This window comes from Siphateles boraxobius, unplaced genomic scaffold, assembly GCF_051911475.1.
Source record: "Siphateles boraxobius isolate OS27281-9 unplaced genomic scaffold, OSU_SipBor_1 8, whole genome shotgun sequence".
NCBI classification, from domain to species: domain Eukaryota; kingdom Metazoa; phylum Chordata; class Actinopteri; order Cypriniformes; family Leuciscidae; genus Siphateles; species Siphateles boraxobius.
In genome coordinates this window covers 35,332,762-35,350,462 of record NW_027509208.1, presented here as the reverse complement: position 1 = coordinate 35,350,462, position 17,701 = coordinate 35,332,762, and the positions used below count along the sequence as shown (strand labels likewise).

The window sequence follows — 17,701 nt, the reverse complement described above, 5'->3', positions numbered from 1 at the left end:
ACCTTATGTTTCTGTTTATCCTTTCAAAGCTGCTTTGAAACAATCTGTGTTGCATAAAGCACTATATAAATAAAGGTTACTTGACGTAAGCATTTGAAAGCAGATGTCTGTCAGTGATTGTTTGTTACAAAGTATAAATTGAATTCACAACTCACTCAAAGCATTTCAAAGGGAATTTTTAAAAAAAATCCTGGCGGGTAAAACAGTCGAGCAAGAACAGTGAATGTCCTGTGCAATGAAAGGGACAAAAACCTATATAAATACACAAATGGCAGAAACTATTTAATTACAAAAACTAAACTGAAAATATATAAATAAACCAGTATTAACCCTCAGGTGCTCTTCGTTTCCGAGTCACACTTGTTCTCTTCCTGGTCAGAAGTGACCGGACACCTAAAAATGAAACTTTCTCCATCCACAGTAAATCCAATGCAATTTATTTTTTTTCAATAATATTTTTTCTTTTTAATGTTACTTGATATTTATGGTCCATTTTTTTTTAAAGCAGTATTTTAGGTTAAAATAGAGACTTGGCCTTCAAAAAATGTTTTTTGAAGGCAGACTAGCGCCATCTGGTAAAAGTGGGAAGAGAAAGCGTAGAACCATGTCGTAACCACTAGATGGCTCTTATGGACACATTTACTTAAAGGTGGGGTATGTGATTTTCTTTAACCATTTTTTTCCAAATCACTTGAAATCCTATTCCTGACCCACTTCCTGCCTGTAAATTAGAAGCACTGAAATGAAAATGAAGCAATTTAATCATCTGTGGAACGGGCAGGACTCGAAAAACTCCAGCCAATCATTTAAGACCGTCTAGAATCATTGGACAGAGAATGCATAACTCAAACTGTCTTACCATGCCCCCCTCCCCCACGCGTGCGTGTCCCGTTCGTGCGCATACTCAAAGCTCGTGACCCAGTCACAGGAAGTTCAAGTCGCCCCGGGAGAGAGAGAGAGAGAGAGAGAGAGAGAGAGAGAGAGAGAGAGAGAGAGAGAGAGAGAGAGAGAGAGAGAGAGAGAGAGAGAGAGAGAGAGAGAGAGAGAGAGAGAGAGAGAGAGAGAGAGAGAGAGAGAGAGAGAGAGAGAGAGAGAAGTTGCTTCCGTTTGGAGAATGTCAGACAAGACGCCATCACAGAAAAGGAAATCTATATTCGAGAGAGCAATTGCGAACAAAACGGACGAAAGAGAAAGGTCTAAAACAAGGGTCATTCTAGGCGATGCTTTTCAACGTTGGCGGCAACTGAAGGACCAGGAAGGACTACCAACAGATGCGGCTGTGGCATTTTTTCTGCTTGACAGGTGAGAGGCCGATTAACTTGTAGTATTTACTACTAATTAGGGAACTGTCTTTACTGACGATATGCGCACGAGAATTGTAGCTGTTCTAACGTTATAGCCCAGCCATATGTAGAACTAGCTAGCTAAACAACCTGTTTGGGGAGGAAGCTGATGTGAGCGATTGTATTTATGTATGGGCATCTGAGTTTTCGCTCGTGCTTGATTGCGCGTCCATGTTTTTCGAATGGGTGGAGTCAGAGCCAGCGTTGGAGGACAAGTAGGTAGGACCTTATGAGTTGTGTATTTTCAAAGTCTGCCGGCCGTTTTGCAAATCACATACCCCACCTTTAATTTTTTTTATAGGTAGATTTGAATATACATTTAAACAATCTCAAAGACTATTTCTTATCAAGTTTTAGATTTTTTCTTTTTTTTGTATAGTGATTTAATTTAGGTGCTCTTCGTTGCTGATAACACAACACGTGTTATCTTCCCGGTCAGATGTGACCGGACACTCAAAAATGAAACTTTCTCCATCCCAGTAAAACCAATGCAATTTATTTTTGTTCAATAATAGTTTTTCTTTTTAATTTTTTATTTTGAGAGAATTTGATGTTACTTATTAATATTTATGGTCCATTTTTGCCATTGAAAATACAAAAAAAAAAATTCCTAATTTTTAAAAATATTTTTTCAATTATTGCAGTATTTAAGATTAACACAGAGACCAGACCTTTTAAAGGGGTGGTAAAACACGATTTCACTTTTCTAACTTTAGCTAGCGTGAAATGTTGCTGTTTGAGCCTAAACAACATCTGCAAAGTTGCAGCGCTCAAAGTTCAAAGCAAAGGGAGATATTTGCTTTTAAAAAATTCAATTTCTAAGGACTACAGCAAACGACCGGTTTTGGACTACACGACATTCCTCGGGAGTTGCTGACGTCAGCATATCCCATTATTTACATAAACCACTCCTCTGAGAATACTTAAGCGGGGCGGGGCCATTTTATATTGCTTTTTTGGAGATGAGTTGTCGCAATGCCGTCGAAACGCTGCTGTTATTTTCATCTCGGTTGCAGGTCCACTTTTTTCAGGCTTCCTAGGAACGAGGGAGTTAGGGATCAATGGTTAATTTATTTTTAACTCGGTCCCTCATAATTATGACCCAAATCTCGCTCTCTGTGCTGCACATGTTACGGAGGAAAGCTTTCACAATCTTCGCAAGCTCAATGCATGATTCGCACATCGGCTTGTCCTGAAAGATGGAGCAGTTCCAACTTTAAGAACAGAAGCTGTTGTTTACGGGCCACAACCTGTAAGTATGATTTATTTTTCGTGATGTGTTTTCCTGTAATAGTTCGTATTGTTAATTGTACGTTGTAGCAAGGAAGTAAACAAATGACAACGCTGTTTGGCTCTGCAAAACAGTTTGTTAAATGCTCATTCATACTTAACGATATCCGACAAACACCTAACGTTACAAACTTTTTTAGTCTCAACAGCGAACTTGGAATTAGTGTAAATTATTCTTTGATTAGAGCTTTTATGTATTGTTTATCGGTTGTTTATCTACAGGCATGCTAAACAGGGTTCTGTGTTTGATTTGGCGGCCGATATTTAGTGTTCGTTTTGGGTTAATAGTTCTAGCGACAAATATTTGGCTACAATCGTTCTAAAAATACAAAAGTAATGGTGCCATACAGTCAGAAACGATCACTATAGATCCGCAGTCTTCACTCAAAAAAAATCCCTTTGAGGACTGTAGTATAATTTGTTAGAACGATTACAGGTCCTTCTCAAAAAATTAGCATATTGTGATAAAGTTCATTATTTTCCATAATGTAATGATAAAAATTAAACTTTCATATATTTTAGATTCATTGCACACCAACTGAAATATTTCAGGTCTTTTATTGTTTTAATACTGATGATTTTGGCATACAGCTCATGAAAACCCAAAATTCCTTTCTCAAAGAATTAGCATATTTCATCCGACCAATAAAAGAAGTGTTTTTAATACAAAAAAAGTCAACCTTCAAATAATTATGTTCAGTTATCCACTAAATACTTGGTTCGGGAATCCTTTTGCAGAAATGACTGCTTAAATGCGGCGTGGCATGGAGGCAATCAGCCTGTGGCACTGCTGAGGTGTTATGGAGGCCCAGGATGCTTCGATAGCGGCCTTAAGCTCATCCAGAGTGTTGGGTCTTGCGTCTCTCAACTTTCTCTTCACAATATGCCACAGATTCTCTATGGGGTTCAGGTCAGGAGAGTTGGCAGGCCAATTGAGCACAGTAATACCATGGTCAGTAAACCATTTACCAGTGGTTTTGGCACTGTGAGCAGGTGCCAGGTCGAGCTGAAAAATGAAATCATCTCCATAAAGCTTTTCAGCAGATGGAAGCATAAAGTGCTCCAAAATCTCCTGATAGCTAGCTGCATTGACCCTGCCCTTGAAAAAACACAGTGGACCAACACCAGCAGCTGACATGGCACCCCAGACCATCACTGACTGTGGGTACTTGACACTGGACTTCAGGCATTTTGGCATTTCCTTCTCCCCAGTCTTCCTCCAGACTCTGGAACCTTGATTTCCGAATGACATGCAAAATTTGCTTTCATCCGAAAAAAGTACTTTGGACCACTGAGCAACAGTCTAGTTCAGCTTCTCTGTAGCCCAGGTCAGGTGCTTCTGCCGCTGTTTCTGGTTCAAAAGTGGCTTGACCTGGGGAATGCGGCACCTGTAGCCCATTTCCTGCACACGCCTGTGCACGGTGGCTCTGGATGTTTCTACTCCAGACTCAGTCCACTGCTTCCGCAGGTCCCCCAAGGTCTGGAATCGGTCCTTCTCCACAATCTTCCTCAGGGTCCGGTCACCTCTTCTCGTTGTGCAGCGTTTTTTTCCACACTTTTTCCTTCCCACAGACTTCCCACTGAGGTGCCTTGATACAGCACTCTGGGAACAGCCTATTTGTTCAGGAATTTCTTTCTGTGTCTTACCCTCTTGCTTGAGGGTGTCAATGATGGCCTTCTGGACAGCAGTCAGGTCGGCAGTCTTACCCATGATTGCGGTTTTGAGTAATGAAACAGGCTGGGAGTTTTTAAAAGCCTCAGGAATCTTTTGCAGGTGTTTAGAGTTAATTAGTTGATTCAGATGATTAGGTTAATAGCTCGTTTAGAGACCCTTTTCATGATATGCTAACTTTATGAGAAAGGAATTTTGGGTTTTCATGAGCTGTATGCCAAAATCATCAGTATTAAAACAATAAAAGACCTGAAATATTTCAGTTGGTGTGCAATGAATCTAAAATATATGAAAGTTTAATTTTTATCATTACATTATGGAAAATAATGAACTTTATCACAATATGCAAATTTTTTGAGAAGGACCTGTATATGAAATTCTTGTTTATGAAGCTTATTTTTTTGTAATTCTATAATAATTAGTACAATTAAATAACAGCGCATCTAAAAAGTAATGAGAGAACAAAAAACAAACCTTTCTGAAACGTCGTTTAACAGCCATTCTTGAACAGGTTCTGCTCGATCATCTTCACTACCGTTTCATTGTTTATAAGGCCGGTGACATACTGGCTGCGGGCGTGTCTTTTTTTTTATTTCGGCTCCCATGTTAACAGGTTAGAGCTTGCAGACTGCCTTCGTGAGCCGCGCGGAAAACACGTGCATACTAGAAATAGAACTGACGCCTATTTTTCACGCGACACGCAAGCGTGTTGGAAGCATTTCCAGGCAAAATAGAATAGGAAAAGATGTTATATGTTATTTTGTACACGAATACATACTAATAAATTAGATTTTGATGGTTGAAAGTCTAGGTTGACAAATTCAGATATCAATATAATTTAAAAATAATCAATTTTCAAATATTGCACCTGTCATTACAGAACGAAATATTCTGTAGCCCATTTTGCTGCCAATACGGCTGACAGTGTCTTTATCAGTAGGCTGTATATTTATGCTTAACATGAAGTAGGCTATATAGGGCTTCCACAACTGTCTCCCATATGTCGAACAAGGGTGATCCGTGTCAGCAGCACCACGTCAGACACGTTTCTGATGTGCAAAGACACAGAAAACGCGACGCAGCCGCCACACAACAAACGCCACGCTCACGCCACGCAGCCAGTGTGTCACTGGCCTAATACAATGCACAAACTAGGCTACCGGTAAAGGTACGGGGCATGACGTTTCCGGAGTATGTGCACTAGTCAGTTAGCGAATCACAACACACTGGGCCAGCTAACCAATCTGAGCCCATTGCGTAGTTTTTTGAGGGACTGGCTTCATAGAACCAGGAAACCATCAGACCGTTTTTACAAGGAGGGACAGAGCAGTGTAGAATAAAGGTAAAATATATGAAAAATAATGCAATTTTTAAAAAACGAAGCATGAACAGGTTACAGTGCACCCCACAAACACAAACAAGCCTTCGAAAAAATGCGTTTTACCACCCCTTTAAATCCAATATTTGAAGTCAGATATGCGCCATCTGTTGAGAGAAAACAACATTAAACATGTCATTTCATGGTGTAACCAATAGATGCCTGTATAGCTCTCAATGGAGAGGCTTGTGAATTCTCTAGTTGTTTTTGGACAAAATTACTTAATTTTAAGATGTGGATTTGAATGTATTTTTTTGAAATTCTCAAATACTTTTTGCCATGGTTTATAGAAAAAAAATTAATAAATTTGATGTGAAGTGTACACGTTTTTGCATTTTTACTACAGTCAAACCTGAATACAGAGAAAGCATTTTGTTACAGGTAACATTACAATTCAATAAAAAAAATAAACGGTAATACTTTCACAGCTTATTATTATTATTTATATTAGTATATGTTATTATTATTTTTTTTATATATATATATATATATATATATATATATATATATATAGATATATATATATATATATTATGTAACAGAATGAAATATCTTATTTTGTAGTGTAAGAATGGAATGGTGTAGAAAGACTACAAGCCATTAGAGGGCGCTATATAGGCTCACCTGTTTGGCATATAAGGAAAAAGCTGACATGAAGTAGTAAGTCAGTTTGGGTAGTGGGAGCTTATGTTTCTTGATGGCTACCTTGATGGACTCATTGAGAAACCTTGGGGTTTTAAGCTCAATCCAAATGGACAATGCTAAAGAAGAGAGAAGTATTTCAACGCACTCAATGTTTTTTCTCATAGCATCAAATTTCAACGCACTCAATGTTTTCATCAAGTTACGAAACTTTTTTTTTCACGGGACAGAACTTCATCTCAGATAAGAACCATAAGATTATTTGTTTTTTTGTGTGGGAAATGAAAGACAATGATTGATTTTTTAGTCATTTGAATAATTATTAGAAAGCGCCAGCATTGGGGGAATAAAACCTAAAAAAATCAAAAGTCGGTAAAATGTTTGCTTAAGTTCATTAAACAGTTTTGATCTATGTGATAAACCCTCATTAGTAGCTAAATCAGAAAAACAAAAAGAGAAAAGTTACTATATATATTAATTATAATAATTAATTATGTAATGTTTCTCACTATTGATGTTTTTTTTCTGCATTGTGGCCGATTTGTAGAGAATGTGTTTGTCAATTTCCCATTAATTTCCTATGGTCAGTCACAATTCATTGGTGTGTATGTGTATAAAGTGTGTGTGTGTGTGTGTGTGTGTGTGTGTGTCTGTTTTGCACTCTTGGTGTTTTAGAGCGTCACCCCTTCATTCTTGAACACTTTTTTTCTGCATTGTGGCCGATTTGTAGATTGTACACACAAAAATTCTCAGACTTTGTGTTTGTCAATTTCCCATTCATTTCCTATGGTCGGTCATTTTTGACCGAAGAGTACAAGTGACCATTTTTTTTACAACCACTTAGCCTGCTCGGATCATGACCTAAATTTTTTTGTGTGATCACATACCTAATGCCATAAAAGTTACCAACTTTCGTAACATTCCGATGAAGCTGTGATTTTTAAAAATTCTAAACGAAAAAAGTTTAGGTCAGAAATGACCGAAGAGCACCTTAATACAAGCTAAGTGACTCATTTAAACTAAAATAACACAGACCACAGATGTGTCTGTATATAGATATTTCATAACTGCGCACTAGAGTGTGTGTCTTAGTGTACACGTGTTATTGATGATTCTAGATATGTCAGTGATTCATGAACACAGCTAGGAATGAGACCACATCCCGCCCCTTCATAAACCTGTCGAAGCATAACCGGAGACTCCACAGAGGACACTCACCTGTAATATCTCAGCTGTTCGCTCTAACGTCATCTCCACCTCCTCCAGCTCTTGCTGCTCTCTCTGATCCCAGTCGCCCAGAGACAAGTCAGACCTACCCAATACAGGAGAACACGAGTCCTTCAAAGAAGCCACACCACAATTAAACATCCCCGTTAGAGAAACACCATGGACAGCCTTACCGCTCGAAAGAGTCGCGTCTGAGGTTGTGCAGGTCGAAGGAGTCCCAGAGAAGAGAAGGACCCGCAGTGCAGCTGGGTTTCTCTTCACCATCTGTTAGGGTGCTGGACAGGACACTTCCCACGGGATGCAGCTCCGACTCCTCGAAGCACGGCTGAGTGTGCTGGAGTCCGCGTTCCCGTGGCCTGCTTGAGGGACTGGGACTCCGCGGGGTGGAGGAGCCGGGTGTGATGGTCACCGTATAGGAGCTCTCCAGGTCATCTATCGGGAGGCTCAGCCAGGGGTTTTTGGGTAGCGTGGACGAGCGCTTCACTTTGATCTCAAGGTTCACAGAGTCGGAGGTTATTTTGGGAACGATCTGAATACTGGCCCGCTGTAACCCGAACCCTAGTTCTTCAGGCTGCTCCTCAGAGTCAGACACGCTCACAATGTCCTTGTGAATCTGCCCGTGAGGGGGTTTCGCCTTGAACGCGGAGTCTCCGTTTCCCAGAAACTTAGGGAGAATCTCCCTCCTGTGATCCAGATGAGTGTTCCCTGCTCCATCGAAGCCGGAGTCGAAGGAGCTGAGCGAGGGCGGTTTGGCTGCGGCCCCCACAGAAGGCCACCGGGCCGGATCACACACGCCCTCGCGGCGGGATCCCACGGGCACCAGCCGGACACTGGCAGAGTCCACAGGCATACTGCAGGTGTGGAGCTGGTCCTCAGGGGAAGTTATGTCAGAGCTCCTGTGGTGACCCTTCAGGTACTCGTACTGCCACTGGAGGGCAAGGTGGAGGTCATGCAGGGGAACCGAACCCGCGGAGGTCAAGAGTCTCCTCAGAGTCATGCATCTGCGGACAGTCATGAACACTCGTCACGCAAACATTCACATTCACCAAGCTTGTGCCAGCGATTTTGCCAAGTAGGAGTTTCTGGATCAACACACCGGTACAGGATTTCTATAAACCCCTTTCACATTTACAGGGGTTCTCAGAAGTAGAAGTCGTCATAATTGTGTTTATAATCGTGAACAAACTACAAATAAGATTATTCCATTTCTGTCTGCTCTAATAGCAAAAAGAAAAAAAAAAATCCACAATAGCATTTCTATGACTTTTCAAGATAGGAAGAAATGGAGAGATTGACTCCAAAGGTCAGAAGACGTCAAATTCGACATCGCTCCTTCAGACGTTGCGTTAGAAACACACAGCAGTGTTTAGTTTACTGTAAATTTAATGCCAAGGTCACAAAACACAAAAGTATAGGTTTATAAAATGTACATTAGAAAGAAATTACAGAATCAAAATGAATTAAAGAAAAGTTTGTTCGATTCACGATGTTAATAACGCAAGTCTGTGAAAAGGGTCCATAGGGCTTGGGAACCCGGTATGGTTTAAGGTAAAGCTTAGGACTGGAAGGACATCAACCTGTCCTTTCCTGTTGTATAGTTTAAGGTTGGTTTCTTTTACAGGACTTTTGTTCAACGACCAATAAAAGATACCGATCCAGAAACACATCTTGGCAAAAATCATGTGCAAATGGAGAACTGTTACACCCTGAAAAATCATCCATTTAAAAACAAAACCATACCACTCTCCACCTATGGTTCAGCACACACTTTTACTGCGGTTAAAGGGTTAGTTCACCCAAAAATAAATTCTGTCAGTATCTACTCTCCCTCATGTTGTTCCAACTTCGGAAGACCTTCGTTCATCTTGGGAACACGAATTAACATTTTTGATGAAATCTGAGAGCTGGATCACTCCATAGGCTTCTAAGGGATTGCAACTTGCCAGCCCCAAAAAGTTATAAAAGATATCGTTAAAATAGTCCAAGTGACTACAGTGGCTGAATCTTAAGTTTATCAAGCGACGAGAATACTTTTGTGCGCAAAAAAAACAAAAATAACGACTTCATTTCAGCCATTCATTTTCTTCTTGTTGGGCCTCTAGTCAGTTAACAGTGCGATAGCGTAGAGCAGGGGTTCTCAAAGTCTATAATCAAAGGTCCAAATCAGAATTTCTCAATGTCAAAGGTCCGAAAATATGGGTAGGGAGCAGGGGAGGGGCGGGGGGGACGGGACGGGTATTGGGATTGTTCGGTTCTTGTTGAACCTGGGGGGGCAGTAACGTGCGGTGAAATCTTGTCATGGGTAGGCTGTGACCTATCAATGTGGCATATACAGGTCCTTCTCAAAAAATTTGCATATTGTGATAAAGTTAATTATTTTCCATAATGTAATGATAAAAATTAAACTTTCATATATTTTAGATTCATTGCACACCAACTGAAATATTTCAGGTCTTTTATTGTTTTAATACTGATGATTTTGGCATACAGCTCATGAAAACCCCAAATTCCTATCTCAAAAAATTAACATCATGAAAAGGGTCTCTAAACGAGCTATTAACCTAATCATCTGAATCAACTAATTAACTCTAAACACCTGCAAAAGATTCCTGAGGCTTTTAAAAACTCCCAGCCTGTTTCATTACTCAAAACCGCAATCATGGGTAAGACTGCCGACCTGACTGCTGTCCAGAAGGCCATCATTGACACCCTCAAGCAAGAGGGTAAGACACAGAAATTTCTGAACAAATAGGCAGTTCCCAGAGTGCTGTACCAAGGCACCTCAGTGGGAAGTCTGTGGGAAGGAAAAAGTGTGGCAAAAAACGCTGAACAACGAGAAGAGGTGACCGGACCCTGAGGAAGATTGTGGAGAAGGACCGATTCCAGACCTTGGGGGACCTGAGGAAGCAGTGGACTGAGTCTGGAGTAGAAACATCCAGAGCCACCGTGCACAGGCGTGTGCAGGAAAAGGGCTACAGATGCCGCATTCCCCAGGTCAAGCCACTTTTGAACCAGAAACAGCGGCAGAAGCGCCTGACCTGGGCTACAGAGAAGCAGCACTGGACTGTTGCTTAGTAGGGATGTGACTGAGGATATTTTCCCACCGGTTAATCAACGCGTGTCAACACCGGTAATACCGGTATCACCGGCGGGGGCTTTTAAATCACTAATTTAAAGGCACATGTAAAATGCGCGCGTTTGCACGGGCATGCATAATTGGTGGTCGTGCGGAGCAACACTGTTTTGTTATTTTGCACTGAATTGGCGCTAATTTGAAAACGAAACTAATTTTTTTTACATCGCTTATAAAAACCTGGTTTTAAAGCACTTTTAAATTAGCGTGAATTCATCCTTCGCATGGAGTTTGATGCGATCTGACAAATCAAAATCCACCATATTTTGTCCGACAAAGCAGTCAGGAGAGTTAGTAGATTAACGTCGGTGGATTTGAACTTGGCTTTAACCGAGGCAATCACTCATGACACATTAGAGCCACAAAACGGTAGGCCTATTTATTGTTTCATTTTCTTTAACTGACCAAATTTGAAAGTTGAGACTTTGTTTCATATTAAATATTACCTGCTCGGTCCTGTCTGTCAGCGCGTTGTAAGTGTCCTTGTAGGCTACGTGAGTTGCACGTATAAAATGCAGTTAACGAACAAACATGATCCATCAGGAAACGCCATAGATCGCTGAATTTTATTGCACTTCATGAAGAGTTTTTCTTTTGCGTGAAGAAGCCGCTCGCGGAGAGATGTGTTAAAAGATAGCGGAGTGCATTCATGATTATTAGGCTACCGGTATAATAATCATCCTGGATCCATGTCTGATTGAGTAATTTACTATCTTACCTTTGTTCTTTGATTAACATTAGTGACACTTTAAGACCAGCCGCTGCTGACAGACGCGATCTGACACGCGTCCCTCTCGCAAATCTCTACGTTAATTTAAGACTTTATTTAAATCATTTAATACTGCTCTTATGAGGATACTCGACAAAACGGACATTTTGGCATAATTTGTGTGTTATGGTTTGTTCAAGCCCAAAGAGAACTCGATACTTACGCGTGTCTCTTCTGTGGGTCGCGTGTGTGTGTAATAGGCAGGACTTATAGCGCGGCCTCTCTAGTCTTTTCGCGCTTAAAAGCATTCACATTAATAAGAGCGTGATCATACAACGCTAGTTAACGGGTGACAGAAAAAAACAGATACTGCGTAATTGCGTTAAAAATTAACGCTTTAAACAATTTTTTTGTTTTTTCACCACGGTGTCGCGGTGGGCAAGTGATGAAACCGGTGTTGCAACTGAACATCGTGTAACACCGGTAACACCGCCTACCGTAGCAAGCCTATTGCTCAGTGGTCCAAAGTACTTTTTTCGGATGAAAGCAAATTTTGCATGTCATTCGGAAATCAAGGTGCCAGAGTCTGGAGGTAGACTGGGGAGAAGGAAATGCCAAAATGCCTGAAGTCCAGTGTCAAGTACTCCCAGTCAGCTGCTGGTGTTGGTCCACTGTTTTTTTATCAAGGGCAGGGTCAATGCAGCTAGCTATCAGGAGATTTGGGAGCACTTCATGCTTCCATCTGCTGAAAAGCTTTATGGAGATGAAGATATCATTTTTCAGCACGACCTGGCACCTGCTCACAGTGCCAAAACCACTGGTAAATGGTTTACTGACCATGGTATTACTGTGCTCAATTGGCCTGCCAACTCTCCTGACCTGAACCCCATAGAGAATCTGTGGGATAATGTGAAGAGAAAGTTGAGACGCAAGACCCAACACTCTGGATGAGCTTAAGGCCGCTATCGAAGCATTCTGGGTCTCCATAACACCTCAGCAGTGCCACAGGCTGATTGCCTCCATGCCACGCCGCATTGAAGCAGTCATTTCTGCAAAAGGATTCCCAACCAAGTATTGAGTGCATAACTGAACAATTATTTGAAGGTTGACTTTTTGTATTAAAAAAACACTTATTTTATTGGTCGGATGAAATATGCTAATTCTTTGAGATAGGAATTTTGGGTTTTCATGAGCTGTATGCCAAAATCATCAGTATTAAAACAATAAAAGACCTGAAATATTTCAGTTGGTGTGCAATGAATCTAAAATGAAGTTTAATTTTTATCAATACATTATAGAAAATAATGAACTATCACAATATGCTAATTTTTTGAGAAGGACCTGTATGTTCATATATTCATTCAGTTAATGTAGCAACCCAAGTTCATATCAGGCATCACATCGCTCCCTGCATACAGCAAAGTCAGTCATATGTGAGGCTAATGCACAATCAAATATAATAAACCTATAACCCACCATCAGACAACACACACAAGCCAATATAAGGGTTAAAAAAAAAAAAGTACGTTTTAAAGGGGGTGCTTACTTTTATTTGTGGACGAAACTCCTTTTCCTCGATTTACTAAAGCCTATATGTAAAACGCATTTGCAGCTGCACAGCTAACGTTAGCACAGTGAGCGTATGGCTCGCTCATAGGCTGTGCTGCGGCAACTGCACATCCAATGGCGCGGGTGCCTCTGACGTGAACGGAGCAGAAAAGACTTATCCTCCTTGGCTCTTATTTCCATTGAAAAGGAGAGACTCATGAAATGAGAAATATACCCAACAAAGAGGACTTTTACAACAAAGTAATTGACATCTTGTCCAGAGGGATAGACGCATGGACTTCATCTACAACGGTTTCCCGTTAGCAACCACAGCTCTTTTTTTTCATAGGACGCTTCCAACGCTAGGCTGCCGATAGATGCTAAGTAGCTTGAAGCGCGGAGTGAGTGAGAGCGAGTGGATCACGTGACATGAAGCAAGCTAGGTCTCTGCCTCAATGTTGATAATTCAAGACAGCATGAGAACTGACTGCGCATGCGCAAATCTACGTAAACTACGTTCTATGGACCAAAGAGGCACTGCTAACCTCTGCCTCAATGGCCATGGCCTTGAATTTTCTGCATGAAACAATGATTTTTAGAAGCAAACAATGGCAAAAGGAGTATATTATGTGTATTCCTGAAAATTTGTGTTACAAAAATTTATATTTGGAATAAAATAAATGCAATTAATAATGTGGAGAATTAATAAAGCTCTTGGAATTAATAAAAGTAATGTCACCATTTCCTCTGGTGAGGCACTGCCTACCCTGACCGCATGTCCCATTGGGGGGGGGTTGTATGGGGCTTAAATGCGCTTCATGAGGCACGCATGCACATTTGCGCACACACGTAAGGTCGCTCTCTCCCTCTCTGCAGTGCGCGCGCTACACGGTTTGGAGCTCACAAGCTCTACATTGCGGGTAGTGGTCGACCGATATATCGCCACGGCCGATATTTGGCTTTTTTAAAATATCGGCCGATAAGTTTTTCTGATTGGCCGATGTGTTGGAAGCGGGACTTTTATTCTGACGGGCGGCACTGAGAACACCAGCACCTGAGAAGAGAACGGCAGCGCCTGAATCTGATCACACAGCGCTCACACTTTCTCCGTCTCTCTGTCAGTCATATCTAATACTTTGTTAGACAGAACCAGTGGCTACAGAACTGGTAATCAAAGAAAGTAAATGGTATGTGAAAAATGAATGCGTTTGCTTTTATATTATTTGTAACCGAAAAGGCAAACAATCAGGCTAAAATACTTGCGCATTTGCTGAATGTTGACGGTAAATGAGAATCTACATAATTTAAACAAATCTCTGAATATATAATAAACATTTAATTTCACAAACCTTGCAGATTTATTCAAATCCAGCTGTGATATCTTGTGAAGTGTCCATTTGTAGCCTGCATAAACGTGTTCCTGCGAGTGACGGTCCGTGCGAAGTGAGTAAATGTGAACAGAAGATCAGCTTCACAGGAGACGCGATCGAAAAACTTTCAATCCTTCATTTTAAAATATGCTGCGCTATATCCAGTTGCCCACTGTGTCATATTCATGTCGTTTTCACTGTGTGCTGTATGTAAAATTAGCGTTACCTTGTCAAAAGTCAAAGTAAAAAAAATATGATTATGAAAATATGATTGAAATGACCAGATTACTGAGTGCCCTGTTACAGTGTTTACTTCCTTTTTATTCACATATTCATATATTTTTAAACAACTTTATTTGTGTATATATATATAAATATCGGCTTTATATCGGCCATCGGCCACCCTGCTCTCTAAGATATCGGCAATCAAAAAACCCAAATCGGTCAACCACTAATTGCGGGAGATTTGAACTAATTTGCGGGCATCAGGGAGCCGCTATCAATATGCGGGAGACTCCTGGAACTTCCGAGAGACTTGGGATATCTGTGAACGCATACCTCTGTCCAATCATCTTTGAAAACTATTTTCTTCATCAACTTTTCTTTTCCTGGACAATGACATCCTCCAGACCCATTCAAACGCTTACTGCGGTGAAGTGTTGCGTTGCGCCCGATTACGTCAAAAGTCATACGCTCACTGGATGTCATGGCAACTAAATCACGGAGGAGAACTTTAAATATCTCGCCTTCGTTTTAATTTCAGACCATCTCAAAAAATAAACAAATGATTTTAACATGCGTTTATCAAAGTAGGAAATCCACACTTTTAATCCCTTACACACAATTAGTGCTCTTGAAATACGAAATGGAGGCGGGTCCGGATTGAATTCCCTCCGGGTCCGGATCCAGACCGGACTTTGAGAAGTACTGCCGTAGAGCTACGTCACACGTAGGCTCACTATTGGCCGACGCTGGTCATGTGTGTGACGTACCACAACAGAAGAACTGCGCTATATCACTAATGACCTGACTCGAGGCCCACAGAGAAGGAAACGAATAGTTGAAATAAAGTCGTTATTTTTTGCGCACAAAAACTATTCTCTCGTTTGATAAACTTAAGATTGAGTCACTGTAGTCACTTGGACCATTTTAACGATATCTTTAATAACTTTTAGGGGCTGGCAAGCTTCAATCCCTTAAGAAGCCTATGGAGGAGTGATCCAGCTCTCAGATTTAATAAACAAATATCATAATTTGTGTTCTGTAGATGAACGAAGGTCTTACGAGGTTGGAACAACATGGGGCTGTTTACTGACAGAATTTTCATTTTGGGGTGAACTATCCCTTTAATGCCAAATGGGGGAGCAAAAAAAAACCCACTTCAGCTAATGTACGTTTCAGTCGATGGATATGCGGTCCCAAAAAAAACACAAAAAAAAACACCTTGCTCTTGACTGAATAGCATTTATAACTAAGTATAAATCTTGACAGTATAAACGAAAGATTAATCCATTTATTTAATTTCTTTACCTGAAAACTGCTGTTAGACCTCCCTTAAAGACTGTTGATTTTATTTGTATCTTTGCTCTATTGTGTTTTGATTTTTTTCATTTATATTTGACAATAGTCCTTTCCATAGAACAGGGGTAGGCAAGTTCGGTCCTAGAGAGCCGCTGTCCTGCAGAATTTAGTTCCAACCCTAATCAAACACCTGAACAAGCTAATCAATGCCTTCAGGATTACTAAGGCAATAGGCAGGTGAGGATTTTTTTCAATGTTGGAGCCAAACTCTGCAGGACAGCGGCTCTCTAGGACCGAACTTGCCTACCCCGCCCTAGGCGATCACAGCAAGGTGACCTGATAGATATTCAGATATCAGGAATCTGCCAGTTTACTGATCGATTACTACAGTGGCACAGAAATGAGGGTAACTGTATGGCCCCCATTAAGCACTGAGGTGTGCTAAGAGTTCAACAAAGCTGAATGCCCACAATGCACTGCCAAACCAGTCATGTGTAAGTGTGTGTAAAGTAGAGGATGACACGGGAGTGGATTTTCACTCCTGTCCCGTCCCACTCCCATAGAAAGAAATCTTGTCCCGTCCCACTCCCAGACCAAAGTTTAAAAAATAATCCCATCCCATCCCGCTCCTGGTAAATTGACTCCCAATCCCATCCCGCTCCTGTTTAAACTGACTCCCGCTCCTGTACCGCTTCCATATACGGCAATTTTCGCTTGATGAACGAAGCGATGCTTGCCTGATTCTTTCCCGAATTTGCCTTGCAAGTGTGCTTTTTCAGACCACTCGTCCCTGAATCACTTGCGTACTTGACTAAGACTAAGCATGTCTTACAAGCAGCGTACATTGTGCTATCACCGTCACATTCTACTCTCATAAACTTAATTAATATTTCAGACTTTCCGACCAGTTCTGTGAACTTAATAGACATGTCATTACTTCTGACTTTGCGCTGTAAATCATTTTTTGCCACATCGACTTCTCCGCGGCTGTTAGCTCCCTCCATCACTGCTCTTTGAATTTCGGCGGTAAGCCGTGACAAAAAGCACTGATGGCTTCTGGGACGGCTGGGTCGTGTAGTTATTTTTTAATTGCGTTACATTGTAGGCGTATTAAAAGGAAACTACAAAATGATGCATTTACTTTTTTCTTTTTTTGTCGTCTTTGCTATTGGTCGATTCCCGCTCCCGTCTGCTCCCGTTAACCATTTATCCTGTACCGTCCAAATCCCGTGATTGATAGCAAAGATGACTCCCATCCTGCAGGAATCCCACGGGAATCCCGTGACCCGTGGGATTCCCGAAAAAATGTCAGCCTCTAGTGTAAAGTAAAGGTGTGAGCGCACCTGTGCGAGAGCTGTATGCCGGACTGCTGGAGGCTGGGCTCGCTCATGCTGTTGGCGAGACGGGACAGCTTCACCAGCTCCTGCACCTCTGGGCAAGGGTTCCTCCAGAGGAAGGCCTGGACTCCCGGGCTCCATGTGTCCTGGCTGGAGCCGCTCTGGCCCTCGCAGTGTTCCCTCCACAGCAGCTCCTGCAGGAGACTCTCGCCCAGCACGCGCTCGCACCAGCTCCGACACTGAGAAGCAGACCACACGCTCATTCACATGAGGATCCAGACAGTACTTCAACAAAGTGTTAGGTCTGAAAATTTAAATCCTCAAGAAAAACCTGTTGAAACAACTGCCGTAAGAGTAACACGTCTAATTTCGTTTGGGTTACGGCTGCACCACTTGGTGAAAAAATTAAAATAAAATAAAACCCAATTCTGATTAAAATCTGTTTTGCTATTCATGTTTGAAGGGATGCACAATTTACATTAATCATTCTAGAAATATAATGATCTATTTAACAGTAAAATAAATAAATAA

At 41.3% G+C, this 17,701-nt stretch overlaps 1 protein-coding gene across 7 annotated transcripts in view; it reads right to left on the bottom strand.

The window, feature by feature from the left end:
• LOC143729200 (uncharacterized) overlaps positions 1–17,701 on the bottom strand; it is an 87,906-nt gene that overhangs the window by 38,670 nt on the left and 31,535 nt on the right. For all 7 annotated transcript variants that reach the window (XR_013199955.1, XR_013199954.1, XM_077220320.1 and 4 more), the window contains 3 exons: positions 17,177–17,409; positions 7,726–8,553; positions 7,544–7,637 (listed from right to left, as the gene is read on the bottom strand). Coding sequence is in view for 5 of the 7 variants with exons in the window: in XM_077220320.1 (XP_077076435.1) it covers positions 7,544–7,637; positions 7,726–8,553; positions 17,177–17,409 (1,155 nt within the window). In the remaining 2 variants the exon portion in view is untranslated. The remainder of the gene's footprint in view (positions 1–7,543; positions 7,638–7,725; positions 8,554–17,176; positions 17,410–17,701) is intronic.